Below are 21,108 nucleotides of genomic sequence, written 5' to 3'. Positions count from 1 at the left end.
GCACCTGTCTCACTTCTCCAACTTGGCTCACAGTAAAAACCTATTAAATGTTAATTCTCTGCTTATAAATGCTTAAGTGGAGGACTCCAGGTAAAGAATGGCCTTTTCAAATGCACCAAAAGTAAAGATTAAAGTATTGCATCGAGGCACTATGAAAGGTGAAATGGACCGAAGCCTTGGACAGTATCAAAAGTTCACACGGATTACAAAAAGGGAGAAAGCATTTCTTTTTTTTTTTTTTTTGAAGGAGCACTAAAACGGATGATGACACTGAGGCAGCCAGAGATTGCATGTCTGCTGTCGAGAAGAGTCGGAACTGAAAGTTAAAAGTCTAAATGAAGTACTCTTTCTTCTCCTCTGCGTGGACGTGGTTGCCCTCGGCGTTGATGATGGCTGTGTCTGCGTCTGGAGCGTCCTCCGCCCCTTTGGCCTCGTGCGTTAGATACGTCCCTGCCAAAACCCAACACGGCACGCTCGGTTATCTCAGGCTTCACACGCAATTACCTCAGAATGGACATTGATATTCAAGGGAGCGGCGGAGCACTCTTACCTTTATGTCTGGCTAGATATCGCCCCAGAACGATTATCAAACACAAGGTGATAAAGACCACGACAGCTACAACTCCTCCGATTAGCGCGTGGTCAGGTCCGTGTTGTCCTAAAGCGTTAGGATCTGAGACACACAGAGGAGAAGGGGAGATGGGGTTAAAGAGGCTGTGGAGTGGAGAGCCGTGGCGAGGCTACAGAGAGTTAAGCTGAAATGAAGGGACGAAACACTGGGAGCAGAGTTTATAAAATCACATTATGGATTATGAGATTGGCGAGCATGTATAAAATCAGTCTCAAATCACCTGGTTCATGATAGGCCTGTCACGAGAACACGTAACACAAACCCTAAAGCAGAATTACACCCCAAAAATGATTCTAAATGTACAATATTGTTAAAAATATGAACTGCTTAATGAAATCCGAACTCTTAAGTAGTTTGTTTGTGTCTACAATGAGTCACAGAAGTGCATTATTCAACTCTCTTCAGCTCAAATCTCTTCGTCCTACAGAAATATAACCATATTTTTCTGCTATTATTGAAGGGAAAAAAAGAGTCCCCACGATAAATAATGACCCCCAAAAATGATTGTTCCGTCTGTTTATATAGTATTTATTGTGACAGGCCTGATTAATGACATACTAAAAACACTGTGATTTATTAATGACGCAAAATTGACTCTTTGGAGTTTTAAACAATGTTGAAATATTGTTGCCTTACCACAAACAGACCTGGAGTTGTGTTTTGTTTCATTCACACATGTTTTAGTAATCTTTTATTAATAGTCTGTCTAGCTCTTTTCCACCTTGTGATGTCATGAAGTGTTAATTTTCAAGTCAACATTTGCCTTTTACCTGTAGTTCAGTGGAGATCAGTAATTCCAGAGTTAAAATGATATATAAAGTGAAGCTGTACAGAGTTTAAAAACACAGTGGAGCGTTTCCTGCATTACTACATGACATCACAATTAGGGGTGTCCAAAAATCTGGAAATATCAATATATCGTATCGTTTAATGTGATTGATACAGTATTGATATCGTGGGCTGCTGTATGAGTATTTTTTGGTATATTTAGTTAAATTATTTTGTTACAGCGCTACAGTTTTGTTGTTTGTTCAGAGGAAGGAAACTCGTTTACGTGACACATTTGACATTTTCACAGTTTTAAATTATCAAAATGAGCGTGTTTTATATTAACTTTGCAAAAGAAATGGTTTAACAAACACTTTTAGTATCACAGCCATGATTTAGCCTTTATTTTTTATTGAATTGTATCAAATCGATTTGAAATATATCGTATCAAATCATATCAAATTGAAAGCTCACTGTATTGACATATGTATCTTATAGGCAACTTAATGATACCCAGAGCTAATTACAAGGTGGAATAAAGTGTTTTCTGTTTGAGACAAAAACTAAATCTGCAGGGTTTGTGTGTTAAACATGTGGGAATGAAACAAAACACAACTCCAGATTTGTTTGTGATGAGGAAACATTATAACGTAGATCAGAAAATAGCGTTATATGGGCCCTTTAAAGTACACAGGTGCTGAAAAGCTACATGGTACACTTTTAAATTCCACATTTCTTCCCAAATTTGCATAACCCCAAACCATGTTTCACAATCAAAACACAATTCTCAATGGAACAGTATCTCAAAGGATGAGAAACTAATCATCAGAGACACCACTAACGTCACTTTTTTTTTCCTTTTGACTTTAGGCTTTTCTTCTCTCCCTTAGATTTAACTTAATTTCGAGCATTCAGTTTTTTTTCTCAGGGTCCTATTGCACAGGTGTAGACATTTAATAAACAGGCAGGGAAATATTTCCACAGCAATTTCCTGGCAAACATCCAGCTGTGAACAAAACATGTATCCCAAATGAGTTCTGCTAGATTTAGAACAACCCTTTTCAGAGGCACTGGAATCAATTTACAGCATTGCATTTGACAAATCCGTAGCAACGCTGAAAGAACGAACGTCTCTGCACACATCCCTTTTTCTTGTTCTCATTGCGGTTGTGGATGAGCTCCGCCAGGATGACTCTTATTTAAGGTGAAATTCTCGATGTGGCGAGCTAGCCAGGAGGATGCGAGCTTTGTGTGTGTCCTGTAATGAAATGTTAGCTGTTGTGGTTAGCGCCGCTCACATGTGCTCTCATTAGCTCAGGCTGATGAATGACTGTGGCTCGTGCTCGCTGTAGCAAAGTGACCCCGGGAAATGACGATGGAAAGTGTGCGCCAAGCTTGTTACGGTGCTGTAATTCCCCAGTGACAACAATATAATCCAGCGTTCAAATACCAAAACACAGGAGGCTTGTGAATCATGCATTTTAGCTCACTTCATGCATTGCGCCGAGGAGCGGTGTGTCACTTTGGAGTAATTACAGTGTGGGCAAACACTCGAGCTGAGTTCAAATTGGGCGCACGTCGGTGGACACTAAGATCTGTGCAGGCAATTGTACATGTCGAGGAGAGACACGAGTAATTTTCATATCACACCAAGCTGTACAATTCTGCAGAAAGGTTCACAGTGTCACCTAAACACTTCTTACGCTAATGCCAACACTTAAGAATGTTAAAATGGTAACAGGAGGCCGGTTTGAACTGCAAAATGTAATCAAACCACGAGATTTCTGCGTAGGTTTTACATGTGACGGTAACATCACTGCGAGTGTTGCTAAAATGATTTTCCTGAATCACTGACTCTTTTTTTTATTTCTTCAAAATGATCCACAAACCCTGACATCATTTTAAACTTTTGAAAATAATATGTACATTTTAAAGGAACCATATGTAATTTAAATTTTATTTCCATGAACATGACTCTGTGTCCCCATATATGAGTTCAGTTTAGCTTTTACTGATAATAATTGTACCAGAATGCTGTCACATCATGTTTGGTCAAAAATGAGTTCATGTGATTTTGTTTGTATTTGAGATCTCCTTCATCATGTGAATAAATTTTGTGAAAAATATTGAGCTCAAAATTGACCTTTGACCTATTTGCATAAACATATTTGACCTATTTGTCAGTTCCTGGACTCTACCTTTGTATCATGAGTCAAAAAAGGAGTCGTGCAAAGGCAAAAGACAGAAACAATGTAGATTTTGTTTGTGATTTAGTTCATAAATATATTTTATTTTAAAACCCAACATCTCGCCTCCTTTATGGTGCTGCCTTGGTGTAAGAGAATTTAAGTAATTTATCTTCCATGTACATCTCAGTTTAACATTGACTCACAAAAGCTATAATTACACCATGATCTTCCTTTGGCGCACCATTGGCATACCACTGTCTAACTTGTGGCATATTTCTGTCTAACTGGTGCCTACTGGCCTTCATAGTCTCACCACTTGCTTTATAAACCTCTATAGTAAAGGGGCTTGAACTCAAAGATCATAATATGTTCTCTTTTGTAATCATACTATGTTCACGTTTTTCAAGTCCCCCTGGGCCCATATTTTTGATGGTCAGTGTTGGTCATGCATTATAAAAATAACAAATTACTGTAATGCATTGCTTTTTGCTGTAACGCAGTAATCTTACGGCATTACAGGGAAAATTTTTTTATATTTTACTCTGTGCAAATGTGCATTTTTAACCTGGATTGAAGTGGTGGGTTTTTCTTCATACAAATTCGCTAAAATCACCGCGATATCAGCAGCGGTGAAACGCCAGAGACGTGCCCGCATAGACCGTCAGGTAACTGCGGGTGAAAGGACGGGGCAGAACTCCGCGCTGTTTAGACCTGGTTTAGACCTGGGTCAATTCTGGTTTAGACCTGGTTCAGTCCTGGTTCAGCTCTGGTTTAGTCCTGGTTTAGACCTGGTTTAGTCCTGGTTCAGTACTGGTATAGCTCTGGTTTAGACTTGGTTTAGACCTGGTTTAGACCTGGTTCAGTCCATATACGGCGCAAAAGTTCAGCATCTTCGCAGTTATTTTGGCGAGAGTAACTTAAAAGTAATACAATAGACGTGTAATGTCTTACATTTTAAATACAGTAATATTGTAATGTCACAAATTATTTTGAAATGACAGTAAAAAGTCATAAATAACACATTACAGTTTTAAAGTAACTTGCCCAACAGTGTTGATGGTAAATAAACTTCTCCTGTGTAAGACATCCAGTTGGTCTCCAGCCTTTTACTTCCACTCTTTCTTGGACAAGCTGAAAACTTCAACAACACTTGGCACAGGGTCTTAACACATTAAATAAATATACCTTTGTGTTCAATTATACTTAAATTATCTTTAATGTGAAAATATTTGATGTATGTATTCATACTGTACACACTATACTGCAATGTAACTTGTGTGTCAAACTGTTTAACTGTGTAAGTGTCGCCGCATGATCCTGATCAGCACTAAACAGGAAATCCAAAGCTCTTCTGTATCATTTCAAACAAACTCCATGATGACTCGAGCTTGGTGAGGTGTTTTTCTTATAATGGATGGAAATCTGGGGAAAATCAAGCAAATAATGATCTTGTTACAGTTTCTGCCTTGTGCCTTTTGCTTTTGCACAACTCCTTATTTTTGGCTCATGATACAAAGGCAGAGTACAAGAAGTAACAAAAGTGTCAAAGGTAAATTTTGAGCTCATTATTTTTCACATACAAATATTTCTTCATTATAGCAACTAGTTGTCAAATTTTGGGAGCCCAACCTATTATACTTTTGTCTGACCAAAACAGAAACTTTGAAGTCATTTTTTTCAGTTTCACACTCAAGCGAATTAACGTCTTTTGCCTTTGTAGGACAGAATTGTAATACTGATTTATTCTTAATTACAAAAACATATATTTATTTGTTATAATGTGTTGTAATGCTGGTTTTGGTAGCAAAATGATTAAAAGATCATTTTTATATAGAATTGTCAATTGCTATGGCAGTGGAGTTAGATTTTCATCAGTGAAACCAATGGTTAACTTTGCTCCATAGACTTGATTAGTAATATATGGACAATAATTTGCTCCATCAGATTTTTTAAAATTATAAATACTGCTGAATTTCTTGCTTTGGATGTTTTAACTCTGAAAAAAGATGTTTGAATATTTTTTATTCAGAATTTTAGTTGCTGAAATTTTAAGTGAACTTTTTCAGTGTGTTTCAAAATCACCTTTTAAATATTAACATTTATTTTCAAGCTCTCAGATTCAACAGTCAAAATTCAAAGTGTAAAATTCGCAGAGAAATTTTTCACAGCAAAGAGCCAAGATGCCAAGGCAGAAGCAGTCGATCATGTGACTGAAGAGGACAGAGACTGTTTTCTATTGGCTGTTCTCATCTGTGGGCGGGGTTTACTCTTAAGAAAAAAAAGAGATGGCGTTTTGATGAGGCTAATTCTGACCAATCAGATCAGCTCACTGCTCCATTTCCAGCTTGTTAAAAAGTTCGATTGAATCACATTGGATCGATTGCTTCTGCCTTGGCGTCTTGGATCTTTCCTGCAAATTTTTTTCACTGCAAAGTGTGTAAAAAAGTGTTTAAAAATCACCATTTAAATATTCAGCACACATATTTTCAAGCCCTCAAATTCAACAGCCAAAATTCAGAGGGTAAAATTCGCTGTGAAAAAAAAAAAAATGTGGGAAAGATTGACGATGCCAAGGCAGAAGCAATCGATCAAAAGTGATCTGATTTAATTTATTAACTAACAGAAAATGGTGCTGGGAAGCTATTTGATTGGTCAGAATTATTCTCATCAAAACGTCATCTCTTTTATTTCTTAAGTGTAAACCCCGCCCACAGATGAGAACGGCCAATAGGAATCAGTCTCTGTCCTCCTCACTCACACATGATCGATTGCTTCTGCCTTGGCATCTTGGTTCTTTGCTGTAGAAATTTTCTCTGCAAATTTTGCCCTGCATTCGATTATCCTTCCGAATCGGTTTTCCAAGGAAGTTGCCTAGCGACACACGTGACACGCCCCTTTTTCTGGAACAGCACGACTCGGACCTCGGTGGTGGAAAAAGTAGACCGAGCAAGGATTCAGAGTCAGAATCCAAGATGGCTATGCCCACTGTGATGTGTAAATATGAACTGTATTCATTATGTTTGGACACTTTGGTGATTTAAATGACAATTTCAGTCACTCGTATCACTGCAAGACCTTACCACGTCCGTATCTCTGCCTGTGGGTTTGGTAGTCGCTGTTGTGGTGAGGCCAGTATTTAACAAATACTTGATTTAACAGGCGTTAACGTCCCTGAGGTTGTAATGGAAGAGAAATCATAACATAAAATTAAGTGCAAATTAAAAAATAATAACAATAATTAAAGTGGCAGAGGGAATAGTCATAATCATAATCCACATAGTCCGACACGCGAAACATAATAAAAAATATAATTCAAGCTCGGACATGACGTCAAATCTGAGGTTCAAGTGGGAGTCGGAAAATAATTGAACGCAGGGTTACACTCTGAATTTTAATTTTTAATATTCAATTTGAAACACTTGAAAAAGTACACTTAAAATTTTAGCAACTAAACTTCAGAATAAAAAATAATTTCAACCTGTTTGTTTAGAGCTCAAAAATTCAGTGTTTATTAAAATTCAAAATCTGAACAAATTATCTTCCATACTAATAGTGTAGTTTTGTTTTTTATTTTACATAGGAAACACATTTGTGGCATTTCTGCTTAGATATTGCTTTCAAAAAACAACTCTCTCCAACTGAAATTACACCATTATCAACTTCTACCCCAACTTATTTGGATTTTGCAAGTATAGTCCGGACACGCCCTGCCCTGACCCTCACACCAGGCGAGCTTCCTTGCGAGGAGGAAGTGCACTGTTTTGTTGTGATGGAGACGTGGCTGGTGTGTCTGTGCATGCTGATGGAGCCTCTCATGCTGTGGGGCAGGTGAAGGAGCGCAGCCATGAAGGGGGTGGGCTCGCACGGTCAGCCCGCCTCACAGTCAGCGTTCGGGGGGTAGTTACCTGAGCTGGGCCCTGGGAAGTCTTTGGCTGTAGGTTGCCATGGTTGCAGACAGTGACAGCAGTGGAGGGAAGATGAGGGGAACAACGTGTAACCACAGAGATCAGTACAAACATGACAGGCAATAAAGGAGCTGTTTGAGTTTGCCCGTTCCGAGACATAAGAACACAGCTAATGATGAAAACACATGGCGCGTGGGATTTTGATACAGCAATAACAACAACATTTGTGCGCTGTAGCTTAGTCTGTCGAGACACTAACTCAAAGGTTGGCGGTTCAAACCCTGCTACCAGCACTGAATCGCCTGTTTGCTGGTAATACTGTAAAAAGAAAAGATAAAATGCTGAGATTTACAAACCTTTCTGATCCCGGGCTGTGAATACAAACAGTAAAATCGGCATTGTTGTTCACACCAGGCCCAGTCAATATAGAGACATGAGGAAAATATTTACAGTTGCATGCATGATCTCTGAAAACTCATAAACCAGGGGTGGGCAAACTTTTTGGCTTGTGGGTCACAAAGGGTTCTAAAATTTGGCTTAAATGCCCGACCTGGAGCAGATGGATGGAGTGGAGAGAAAAAAAATAAAAAATAACATGGGATATGTAGGAAATCTCTGCTTGAATTTCAATTGAAAATCATTACAAAGCATTACAACTAAATATTTACAATGTCTTTCAAGTCCCACGGTGTTTACTATTTGCTTAAATTACTCTTAAATCACTGAAAATTAAATTAATAAATTACAGCTTTTTTGTTATTACTGTATTTGTTATATGGGCCCGGTCAAGCAGAAGTAAACAGCAAGGCCAAAAATTCAAGTTAATGCATCTGATATAAAAATGTATTCAACAGATACATATGTACTCTAGTTTATGAAACTGTTTACCTTTTTTCTGTACCATTTTTGGTTCTAAAGTTACATATGTTTTAAACAGACCATGTATGAAACATGGAACAAAAATTATTTCCCAAATTTCAAAGACCTGCAAATCATGTAAATAAATGGATGTATTTCATCATATCTTGTGTTATTCGATCTTTGAACTGTTGATGAAGGTACATGATTAAAATAAAAAAATGTATTTAAAATGATAAAAATTTGCTTGGAAGGACTGACATATTTTATAGAAATAGTTTCCTTTCATTTTGAAGTAATATTAAAGTATTTGGAAGAAAAAAGCTGACAAATTATGCAAAATCATGCACCTTCTACTTGTTTGCACAATTTTCCCTCCGTTACTTTTCCCTCCGTTACCATGACTTTTCTTAATAAAAAATCTCATTACTCAAAAAGTAAGAGGTTTTTCAACCTAATCTTGTACCATATGGTAGAAAACTATATGAAGCAAATATTCAAACCAGTTTGTTAAGGATATGTAAGTGAGAACCACTAGTTATCACTGTTTGTATTTATTGCCCAAAAAATGCTGCATATTTCATTCCCTCCGTTATCGACATGAGTTTTTTTTAATTTATTGTCAACAACTTGAAAGAATATCACAGGTTTAACTTTACCCTGTTGGAGTGTTAACTCTTTCCTACATTCTAATACTTTACTTATTTCAATAGTCCCTCTAGTTTCTGAATAAGAGCTATTTGAATGTAAAAAATCTGCCCCTGTTTCCCTCCGTTACCGCTTGACCGGACCCAGATGAGTTATTATTTTAAAGCACTGAAAGTTCTGTTATCCTTCAGGTTATTATCATCATCACTTTCCTCCTGACTGTCTTTATTTCAAAAATGGAAGGAGATTTAGATCTACTTGTCCTGCTTTTTCTATTCAAAGTGCATCCCCAGAGCCAAAACTCAACAACGACCAGCGCAAGGACGGAACAGTGACAGCGAGCCAGTATGCGAGAGTGTAATATTTGATCTGGTGCGCATTGTTTATAATGAAAACCTCTTATGTGCACACCTTAACAGAAATGACATGTAACACGTAAATGCATTTTTTACAGAACAGCAGAGAAACTTATTTTTTATTTCAATAGGAACAGTGTTGTTGGTGTCCCTTTTCAACCATCAAAGTCTGGAGTTAGTTTTGTTGTCGCGATTCTCAGGATGCGTTCGTGTGGTGTCGGAATGATCAGAAAAACTGAAAAAATTCACATGAACGCACCCCTCAGGTCAGAAAAACAACACGGCAAGTTGGATCTTTCGACACCACATGAACGCAGCATAATACGCCGCACTTCAACAAAGATCAGTGTATCTAGAGTGCGCCATCTATTGGGAAACGCCGGAATTGCAGGAAAAATAAAACATTAACAAGGTTTATTATTGTCATTTTTCAAGTTCTGTGGGCCAGATTAAAAGGTTTCAAGGGCTGCATACGGTCCCCGGGTCGTAGTTTGCCCACCCCGTCATAAACTATATTTGAGTTTAATTAGAATCAGCAGAACACTTAAGGATGCACTTTGTAAGCATTTTCATGGAGGGTCTTACATCTGATTGTGTCCAATTGCCGATAATGTTCAACAGTATGGCTTTAAATATACTGTATCTATCTCATGTTTATTCAATTACAGTTGTTTCTGTTGCTAAAATACCTTAAAAACTGCATTGTTTGTCCTCCTTTCCACAGAACTTGAGTCCATGGAGATAAATCAGTTTAATGCTTAGCCTGTATAAAGAAACGTGACGTCATCCAGTGTTCAACCGCAGTCAAATGAAGCTTATCGAGGTTTGCAGGAATAGATTACTGGAATAGGAATAGATTTCTGGACAAAACAGCAAAATAAAAAACCCAGGATCGTGTAGAGCGGGTTAATAAAACATTTTAAGACCAAAGTCGACCACCAACAAGAACATATCACTGTGTATTTTGTTTTCTAACTTTGTCTAATCACCATTTGCCTCTTTCTCACCAGACCCGAGACCGAGCATGTGTGGTTTCTCGCCCTGAAGCCACAAGAGGTGATCAAATATTCTATGTTATATGAAACACTAAGCTACATATTTAACAATCGCAGCACCTCAGCACCTCACATGTTTTCCATTTGCATAATGGTATAAGTTAAACAATGTGAAAGATATCGAAAGTAGTTAAAAGAAATATATCGCTCTTAAAGGTCCTGTACCCAATTATATTTATATAGTAACAAGAATACTTTGAAAATATTAGTTAGCATCTGTTCCAAGGTCCAATCAGAGTACTACATTCTGAATACTTACAATATAAATTATAGTGTTAAGTTGAAATCTGTTTTGTTGCTTTTTCTGCATTTCCATCAGTAATTAGGAAAGGATAAATTACACATGCTTCGCTGTAAGAGTCGTGTTTTTTATTTTTCTCACGCACTTTAGGCTTAAACCATACATAGTTTAAGCCTAAATTGCGCAATCAAGTACTGAGCACTGTATTCCTTTGATTTTAGAAAAGTAACTGTTTTTAGTTGACAAACTGATCGGTAAAGCTGGTCACGTGATCGGCTGTGAGCTGGAGAGATTTGTCACAGTGAGGGACAGGAGGACACTGGACAAACTGCCCTCCAACATGGACAATCCTGCCCACCCACTGCACCAGACTATAGAGGGACAGAGGAGATAATACTCCCTACAACTGTACAACTCATCCTCAGCACCAGACGGTAGAGGGACATAGGAGCTCATTCTCTAACAGGCTCCTACAGCTCCACTCAAACAGTGGACAGAGATACAGGACTACAGTCATACTATAATACTCCCTACAACTGTACAACAACTCACCCTTATGTAACAGACAGTGTTGGGGAGTAACGGATTACATGTGCTGGCGTTATGTAATCAAAATACAAATTATGAGTAACTGTATTCAGTTACAGTTACCGTTTCAATGAATGGTAATTGGATTACAGTAACTTTGTTGAAATAAATAGATTTCATGGCGGTATTTTCCTGTTTTCACATTTTGGGCTAAACCAGGACTAAAACCAGTACTAAACTAGGACTAAATCAGGTCTAAAACCAGGACGAAACCAGGACTAAAACCAGGACTAAACCAAGGACTAAACCTAGGACTAAACCAGGACGAAACCAGGACTAAAACCAGGACTAAACCAAGGACTAAACCCAGGATTAAACCAGGACTAAACCAGGACTAAACTAGGAATAAACCAGATCTAAACCAGGTTTAAACCAGGACTAAACCAGGACTAAAACAGAACTAAATCAGGGCTAAAACCAGGACTAAACTAGGACTAAAACCAGGTCTAAACAATATGACACTTAACAGTAGGGTGGGCATAATTTAAGGTGATCTCATATCTTAATAATTTCTCTATCAATAATATTTTTAATACAGTTGAGGAAAGTCTTTTAGCAGACAAAACAAAAAAAAATCTTATGTTAAGATCCTCGTCTTTGCTTCTCTACAGCAAACAAATGCCTGTTCATGGAGACTTGGGCTCAACAGACAATTTGAACAAACAAGAATTTTCAGGATGTGGTCGTTACATTCATGTAGTTTTAAAAAGCATGACAATGTCAAGTAATCCAAAGTATTCAGATTACATTACTCACTTTAAGTAATTTAATGGATTACGTTACAAACTACATTTTGGGCTACGTAATCTGTAATCTGTAGGGGAATACATTTTAAAAGTAACCTTCCCAACACTGGTAACAGATAATACTCCCTACAACTGTACAACAACTCACCCTTATGTAAATGATAAACATATGTCCTGTCAATCATCATATCATTGTCTTTCTATGACCTCTTGTATAAAGCTGTGATTTTATATTTTATTCCTTATCTTTCTATTTTATTTTTACAGTATATTTACATTTATATAATTATGCCTTACTTGACACCTGCCTCTTGCTCTTTTTTGCTACTTATTTAGAATTTATTATTACCATTTATATTTTTGCTCTTAGTTATTATATTATATTGTGATGTATGAGCCACTGTGCCCAAATTATTTCTCTTGTGGCTCAATAAAGTCTGTCTAAGTTTAAGTCTAAGTCTATACCATCAAATGAAAAAGTAACTATACTGGAAAACAGTTAGTTAGTTAGTAGTTAGTATTATGATTATCTATTCTCAGTACATGTATTCAGTTACTTACATGTACTTCAATTACCACTGCCCATGTATTTGAGCAAAATGTGTCTAGCTCCAGCATAGATATATTGTATTGTATAAGCAGCTCCTGAGGTCAAAATAAAACTGCGGTGTACTGTCTGCATCTGCATCTGAGAATCAGGAAGTGCACTCTTAGCATGCTGGTTGTTGCTGTTAACAATACTCTCACCGCAAACCCTCACTCTGGCCTCTGAAAGTTGCGACTAGTGCTTAAAAACTCATCTCTATGACTAATTAAGACGCCTGAAGTACTAGTACATAAAGTAAGTGAGGAATAACTTTTTTTTTCAAGCGTGTTTAGCAACTCCTCTTAATGCTGTTTGTGTTATGAGGTACAAATGCTAATCTGAAATAGCAGTATCATCTAATGTTGTTTATAGTCGAGCCAGCTGCTAGACATTGACCTTGATGCTGCAGATTTATAACGAGCTCCACGTGAATCGTTCTTAAGCAGACTGTTCCTGACATCTCCAACAGAGTCATTGTCCCTCTCTATATGACTTTATTTAAAACTCTATTGTGTCTGGAGGATTATAATAGCCGGGCAGTGAGCTGTGACATTTACTGCTCCTGTCATCTGTATATTAGCCTGAGACCAATAACTTCATTTGAGTTGTAATTTAGTGCGTATTTTGTGACCGTACAATTAGATAGGACCATGTGGAACAGTAAAAGATGTTATATTGCTACTGGTATAAGCGGTTGACTCACTGCAAAACAAAACACAACTTCGGGTTTGTTTGTGACGGGGAATCAAGATTATAGCATAGATCAGAGAATAGCGTAATATGGGCCCTTTATGGATCATTAGTGAAAATAGGAAAAGTCAAATTTTCATAAGGAGACAATTAAGTCTACCTGCATATACATATCCTATGAGACAGAGGAGACGTTGGAGGATTAACCTGTGTGTTTCTGATGTGTGTTACAGGCCTGGAATGTCCCACAGTATAACATGAAGGGCCTGTTTGCACGAGAACACTTTCGGGTAAAAATGACAAAATATTTTATCAACGGTGACAGTGTTTTGGGGGCTTAAAAACGCGAACATCTGAAACCACCCTCTGAAGTGGAAAAGTTGAATACGTTCCGCCGTAGTGTTTCCGTCTACACTGCCCAAGACACAAAACTCTGGTCAGATCTGCTCACATCATGCACACGTTTACGTCACATACATAAAGTACACAGACACCTGACATGCATACCCAATTGAATTTCACACACATTTGCGTCACTGTATGCATGCAGATTTCCTCCAGAAAATGCTCGTTTAAACGCGGAATAAAAGGTGAAGACGTGACTCCACTTTTGCGTCTTCTGTTCAGACCGCCATTATATAAACGCGGCCTAAAGCAGATGACACCACTAGGCCAGATTACGTGTGAGATCTGTTGTGAGGCGAGCCCACTCACAGTAAAGAATGCATGTTTTAGTATGATATGCTCACTGATAAAGGTAGAATATTTTGAAAATGCATTTATTTGACAGGCGGATCGGTGCAGCGTTGGCAGTGATGCGTTCGCTGTATCGGACCGTTGTGGTGAAGAGGGAGCTGAAAGGCAAAGCTCTCGATTTACCAGTCAGTCTACGTTTCTACAGTACTCTCACCGATGGTCATGAACTCTGGGTACTGACCGAAAGGACGAGATCGTGGATACAAGAGACTATGTCTCTCGGCTGGCCTGGGAACACCTTGGGGTCCCCCCGAAGGAGGTGGAGGAAGTGTCTGGGCTGAAGGAAGTCTGGGAGTCCCTGCTCAGACTGCTGGCCCCAGGTAAGCAGAAGAAAATGGATGGATGGATGGTATTTATTTACAGAGTACTAATACAGTACTGTATTTTGAATACTTTTACACTGAATTACATTATATTACAATGTGAAAATATGATGGTGATTAGGGGTGTAACGATATCCAAGTCTCACGATACAATATCATCACAGTATGAACCTCACGGTACGATATTTATTGCGATATTGTAGGAAAGCTAATGATTTAGTCTGTAACAATATCCGATATTCCAATATTTGACGATACAATATAACGATACGGTTATTGTTACATCCCTAATGGTGATATAATAAACAGCTTTATTTATTTATTTGTTATGCATTTATGTCTATTTAGAAATGAAAAATCACACAAGCTCAAAACCAAAACTGTGTGATGAAGTACCGTCATGTATTTCTTAATTTAGGAAAGTAACTGTAATCTGAATACTACCAAATGAAAGAGTAACTGTACCTGAATGTACGCACTCAGTATTATTATTCAGTATTTGTACATGTATTCAGTTATCCCCCCAACACTGTATTTGAACCGTCCTCCAGAAAGGACTGACGTTTATTTTACAATTTTAACGAAATAGTTTTGGTTCATGTTTATTTACATTTTAGATGTCTACCTGTGAAACCAAAGAACATAGAGAGTAGCCCGGAAAAGAACACCGTGCTCCTCTGCTCAGTGAATAACTGACAGAAACAAGACCACACACTTTAAAACATCATGTCCTGCCATTTTTCTCTGCCCTTCTTCTCTTTTTTTTTCTCTACCCTTCTTCTCTTTTAGCAAAAATCTTAACATTTCAGCTGTTACCTCTGCATCAGGTTGACTTAAACATGTGAATGCAACAAAATAAAACTCCAGGTATGTTTTTAGATGAGGAAACAACATTATAACGTGACTTTAAAGCTCACAGGAGTCAATTTAATTTAATTTAGGACCTTTAATAGTTATGTTCCTACCGTCCTAACATAAATAATAATAAATAAATAAAGTCAAAGGTGCACTATGTAACTTATTTAACTATGTAACCTGTTTTCTCCATGGAGATATGTTGCACAGTAAGATTTTAAATGTGTCTATCTTCATGGAGACAAGCAGCGAGCTCATGTTACAGGTCAGATCTGTGGAGAGGCTAGAGCGTACACAGTAAGAATTGTTTTTTGAAGGTATTACTTCACCATATACCTATATATACTGTCTGTAATTGAGAATAAAGCAACATAGAAAAGTTTAATGCCATACAACGGAACATCCCAAGCAAAGAAATAACAACTCCATGAACCAGAAATGTTGCACAGTGCACCTTTAATTGAAGCTAGGTTCTCCTGGCTATGACCCAGGCTCAAGATTGGCAGAAAGGACCCCAGGATCTACACTGGGGTCACCTATAAATTCAGTGGCCTTTAAAGAGGAAGAATTACACTTCTATGGGATATTAATTGATAAAACATGACATATTTAGATTTGGATCAGTTTTGACTCTCCGTCACAAACTGTTCTGTGAGGGGAGGGCTGAACAAGGGGCTTGTGGGCGTCTTTAACATGTGCATAGGCGGAGTTTGACTTTTGAGCTGGGGGGGACAAACACTTTAATGTCAGGGCACTAGATTCCAGAACCAGGACTAAAACAGGACTAAATCAGTACTGAACAAGGACTGAGTGTCTGAACGGGCCTGGAGGTGCCCCTGCGTAGAATGTCGGGTGATCCACGGGCTCGGGGTTCTCCCTCTCACTCTCTCAAGTCCTAGATTGGTCCTGGTTCAGTCCTGGTTCAGTCCTGGTTTAGACCTACTTCAGTCCTGGTTCAGTCCTGGTCCAGTCCTGGTTTAGTCCTGGTTCACTCCTGGTTCAGTCCTGGTTTAGACCTGGTTTAGTCCTGGTTTAGACCTGGTTCACTCCTGGTTCAGTCCTGGTTTAGACCTGGTTTAGTCCTGCTTTAGACCTGGTTTAGTCCTGGTTCAGTCCTGGTTTAGTCCTGGTTTAGACCTGGTTCAGTCCTGTTCAGTCCTGGTTTAGACCTGGTTTAGTCCTGGTTCAGTCCTGGTTTAGACCTGGTTTAGTCCTGGTTCAGTCCTGGTTCAGTCCTGGTTTAGTCCTGGTTTAGACCTGGTTTAGTCCTGGTTTAGTCCTGGTTTAGTATCATATTTATTTCATACAATCTTTTAGTTTTATTGACATATTTAAAATATTATTCATTTTTTAAAAGTAAATATTTGTATTGGCCATATTATAGACTCAGTGTCGTGACATATTTCAGCCACTAGGGGGAGCAGTGACCCCCTTCAAACTCCACCTATGAACATGTGACGTGGTCTTGTACACCTAACTGTAAGTAAGGTTGGAATAGGTCACTCCTTGCTACGTTTGCTTCTTATTTTGAATGTATTATTACCATTTCTATTTTTACTCTTATTATTATTATTATATTATATTGTGATTTGTGAGCTACTGTGGCAAAATTATTCCCTTTGTGGATCAATAAAGTTAAAATCTTAGTTTGAGTAGTGCACAAATGATTCAGAAAGTCTCTTCTGGCATGTTTGAACGTTATAACACGGTGGAACAGCTGCTGCCTCCACATCTGGTCGACTTCTCTTTTAGTCTTCAGCAAAAAAAGCTGAAAAAATACATTGTTTATATATTTGGATTTGGTTTGGAGGCTAATCTGGGTATTTCACAACTGCAAAACAGATACTTTCTCGAACACTAGGAGGCAACAAAGGACCAGTTTTACGCACTTCAATGACCAAATAGTCTTTTTATAGAGCTTTCTCTTTCACATTTATTCACAATCACACACAGACATTTGAGCTGTGCATCGGTGGCACTGGGGACTAAACCTCCAACCTGCTGGCTTGGGGGTGAATGGTGAGCCAATAATGCCATGTCATTTCAGATTCATTAAGACTTTTCAGGTCTAAATCTGACCAAATCTTAAACAAAATGGCAAAATAAAGGTCCTATATGACGCAAAATTGACTCTTGTGAGCTTTAAGACATGTTAGAATGTTGTTACCTCCTCAAAAACAGACCTGGAGTTGTGTTTTGTTTCATTTACATGTTTGAGTAAGACTTTATTATTAGCCTGTCTACATCTCCACAGCTCAAAATGCTCTGTTCCACCTTGTAATGTCAGGTAGCGGTAGTTTTCAAGTTAACATTGACATTTTACTTTTCTTTTTGGTAGAGATTGGCAATTCCAGGGCTGAAATGATGCCTCCACTCAATTTCATTTCTCTCCAGCGACGAGGTCAGGAATCGGAATACACTAGACGATTTGCAAGAATGCTGGAAGTGCAAATCTGGGCAACAGCCAATCAGCAAAGAGTCATACATTCTGTGTTGGCAACGATTCTCGAGATTGAGGATTTAAAACCGGAACAAAGAGAATGTTTGGTGAATTTTATCAAGTGAAAAGACGTTATTGCCCTTCTTCCAACAGGATCTGGGAAAAGCTTAATATACCAGTTTGCGAAATAGCAGCGATTGGTTAAATAAAAAAAAGTACCCACTGGCCGTCGAGCAAACAAATCCTAATGCCGTGAGATCAGACAGTTTCCACGAAGTAAAAGGATCCAAATGATTTTAGTTAAACTTGCGTGAATGAAACAAAACACAACTCCAGGTATGTTTACGATGAGGACAAAGATCAGAAAATAGAGTAACGTAGGATTTTTAATTCAATGGACCAGCCGCAGCAGCAGCAACAAAACCATCAGCCATCTCATATTTGTCTCTTCTTCTCTGCCTCATTAGTCCATCTTTGGAAGGACTGGTTTTGCCAAATTTTATATTCCTCAATCATTTGTAAACATCTATGTAAATATCTTCAACTACCAAAAAAGATATGATCCGGATTTTCGTAAAGCATTAAAGCAAAAATAAAGTCCTGCACTTACTGACTCCTTAATGAATGTAATCAAGGCTTCATATTAGGTCTGGACAAAATATTGCAATCGAATCGAAAAAGCAATTTGAGTTGACGCAGTTATCAAATCGTGAAGGCTGCAATTACTTAGATAATAGAATGTTCTCTGCAAAGAACAAAATATCTTGTCTTATTATTAACAAAAAAAATGTTGTGCCTGTTTTGTATTAGTTTATTAGTTCATATTTCAGTCTTCTTCTCTCGAATGTTAAAGGTCTAATAATACTCTTGTGAGCTTTAAGCCATGTTAGAACCTGCTACCTTTTACCTTTTGTTTAGTAGAGATGGGCAAATCCAAGGCGGAAATTATCCAAATGATTCTAGTGAAGGTGTAGAAAGTTTAAAAACACAGTGGAGCTCATCAAATTCATCAAAATATTGCCAAATGTCATTAGAATTTTGTTGAATTTGATGAGGAAACAACATTATAACTTGGATCAGAAAACAGCGTAATCACATATTTAGATCATCATGTTAAACTTTTGTTTTGTAAAAGCTTTAATTATTTTCAAAATGCTGTATTAGAAACCAGATTTGTGATGACTAATGTTATGCTTCTGTGTAAATGTCAGTGTTGTATGTCATGATTGTGTCTTATTGTGCTATTTCTACCATGTTTGTCCTATGAATTGTCACTGATATTTTGTTTATTGTGTGATTTTGTCCTATGTTGTCTCTATCTCTCTGACCTGCCAGGGACTACAGATGAAAAGTAGCCTTCGGGATAATTCTGGAATATTTACAAGTAGAAGTTCATGAATATGCAGTGTCCCTTTTAAATAAATAAAACAAACAAACAACCAAAAAAAAAAACTATTCGCTAAAAATAATGAGTCACTCCCTCCTTCAGAGCGCTATCGCATTACAGTCAGCGTGCATCCCACTAATGAAACTGCTGCACATCGCATCAAGTTTATCAAGTTGTTGAGTACAGTTTTGTGTCCTGTTTTTGTGTATTTATGGAGAATTGTCGATGTAAGCTTGTGGGAGGAGCACTGGATGAATTCTTACAGCTTACCATAAGAAAGGTTTGAATAGGTGAGATAAATCATTGCTTCCCAAAGACTGGGTTGTGACTTTCAGGTGGGTCGCAAGATAATTTTTTTGGGCTGCCTTGTCACAATCTGCATGTAGGTCTTGCAATATACAGTTCTGCCTATACGCCTGATATACGTACTGCGCTCTCCTCCTGCACCCCAGACTGGGACGCGCTACGCAAATGCAGACAGGCCCACCTATCTCATTAGAAATGTTGAAATGTTAAGATGTTTGTATAATTTTCTAATCTTTTTGTGATTATTTTATTGACTATTTTGTTCCAATATTGCTGCTTCAATTGAATGTTGAAAAGAAATATCCAAATTTGACTTATGGATCCTTTTATTGCTGGTTCAATTACTGTTTTTCATGATTTAAAACTTAAGTAATACTAATGGTTCAGAGAGACACGATCACTCAGTCAACAATAAAATATCCTCATTAATGTTCAGTAATGGTCAATCCACATTTATTTTGAGATTTACGAATAATGTCTATTGACTTGGGTCGCGAAGGTTTGTGACTTTTAATATATGGGTTCCAAGAAAAAAAAAAGTTTGGGAAACACTGAGATAAATTACTCAAACATGCATGGATGACATATAGAGACTAGCCAAGCTGGCACCACCTACTGCCTCCGCTCACTTTCATTTCTCGCCAGCGACTAGGTCAGGAATTGAAATACACTAAACGGTTTGCAAGAACCTCAGATGTTGTAGAAGAGCTGTGAAGCCATGACGTCAAACTCAAGCGCCTGTCTGGGTCCCTTTTGTGGTACAGCACAACAGTAAACAAAGCGGTCGAGATGGATGTAGATGAAGTCATACATTCTGTGTTGGCAACGATTCCAGAGATCGAGGACAAAGAGAATGTTTGGGGAATTTTATCAAAGGGAAAGATGTTATTGCCCTTCTTCCTATGGGATTTGGCACATTACATACATCACGACCAAATAGCAGCGACTGGTTAAAATTAAAAAAGTACCTGCCTACCTTCAAACGAACGAATCCTAATGCTGCGAGGTCAGACGGTTTCCACAAAGTAAAACTATATAAAGACCTCTTCAGGCATGTTTTTGATGACGTAACAATGATATAAAATGGTACAAAGATCCAAAAAGTCAATTTTGGATAATATATTCCCTTTACTGCTCCAGGAGTTGTGCACCTTGAACAAAATCATACTTTTTAAACATATATTTCTAATCAAATCAGAATACTTGTCAGAAACAAACTGCATTCAATATTTTCCCCCAAATACATGCAGCCCTATTTCTTATACAAATTCCAACTAAACTAAAGGAATTTTCATCCAGTTCACACGGACCAAAAAAGCCCTACATCACACGAACAAAAGCCATCTCGTCTACATCCGTCAGTGATGGAAACCTACTTATTTAAATGTCAGGAGTCTGGGTCGCTCCCTAAAAAGGAACTTCCAAATGGTCTGTAGGATCCAAGCCTATATTCAGCTCGTCACATGGATGGACCCAAACACTGGAAATTAGACGTTTCAATTGAACCTTGTGTCTGTGTGAACCTCCCAGAGTCTGAGGTCATGTTTACGTTTGATTGTTAGATAAGATGTCAAGCACGAGGGGAGTTTACAGTCGATGCTGGAGGTTTGGAAAATTAAAATGACATTGTCACATATTGTATTGGTATATTGTAGTGCTGTAGTTCTTAGTTTAGTTTATTTATTTAATGAGCAGTGTTGGGAAGTAACAGATTACATGTACCGGAGTTACGTAATCAGAGTACAAATTATGTATTCGGTTACAGTTACTGTTTCAATGA

At 37.9% G+C, this 21,108-nt stretch overlaps 1 protein-coding gene across 1 annotated transcript in view; it reads right to left on the bottom strand.

Moving 5' to 3' along the window:
* Positions 1 to 331: 331 nt before the first annotated feature.
* Positions 332 to 21,108, bottom strand: part of cadm2b (cell adhesion molecule 2b) — a 122,053-nt gene continuing 101,276 nt past the window's right edge. Inside the window, exons 9-11 of the mRNA XM_055166706.1 lie at positions 7,494 to 7,520; positions 551 to 673; positions 332 to 450 (exon numbers count right to left, since the gene is read on the bottom strand). Coding sequence (XP_055022681.1) covers positions 332 to 450; positions 551 to 673; positions 7,494 to 7,520 — 269 coding nt within the window. The remainder of the gene's footprint in view (positions 451 to 550; positions 674 to 7,493; positions 7,521 to 21,108) is intronic.

Source organism: Boleophthalmus pectinirostris, unplaced genomic scaffold (assembly GCF_026225935.1).
Source record: "Boleophthalmus pectinirostris isolate CB_2022bp ecotype Guang Dong unplaced genomic scaffold, ASM2622593v1 HiC_scaffold_9, whole genome shotgun sequence".
Classification (NCBI taxonomy): domain Eukaryota; kingdom Metazoa; phylum Chordata; class Actinopteri; order Gobiiformes; family Gobiidae; genus Boleophthalmus; species Boleophthalmus pectinirostris.
This window is presented reverse-complemented; position numbering and strand designations above follow the sequence as displayed.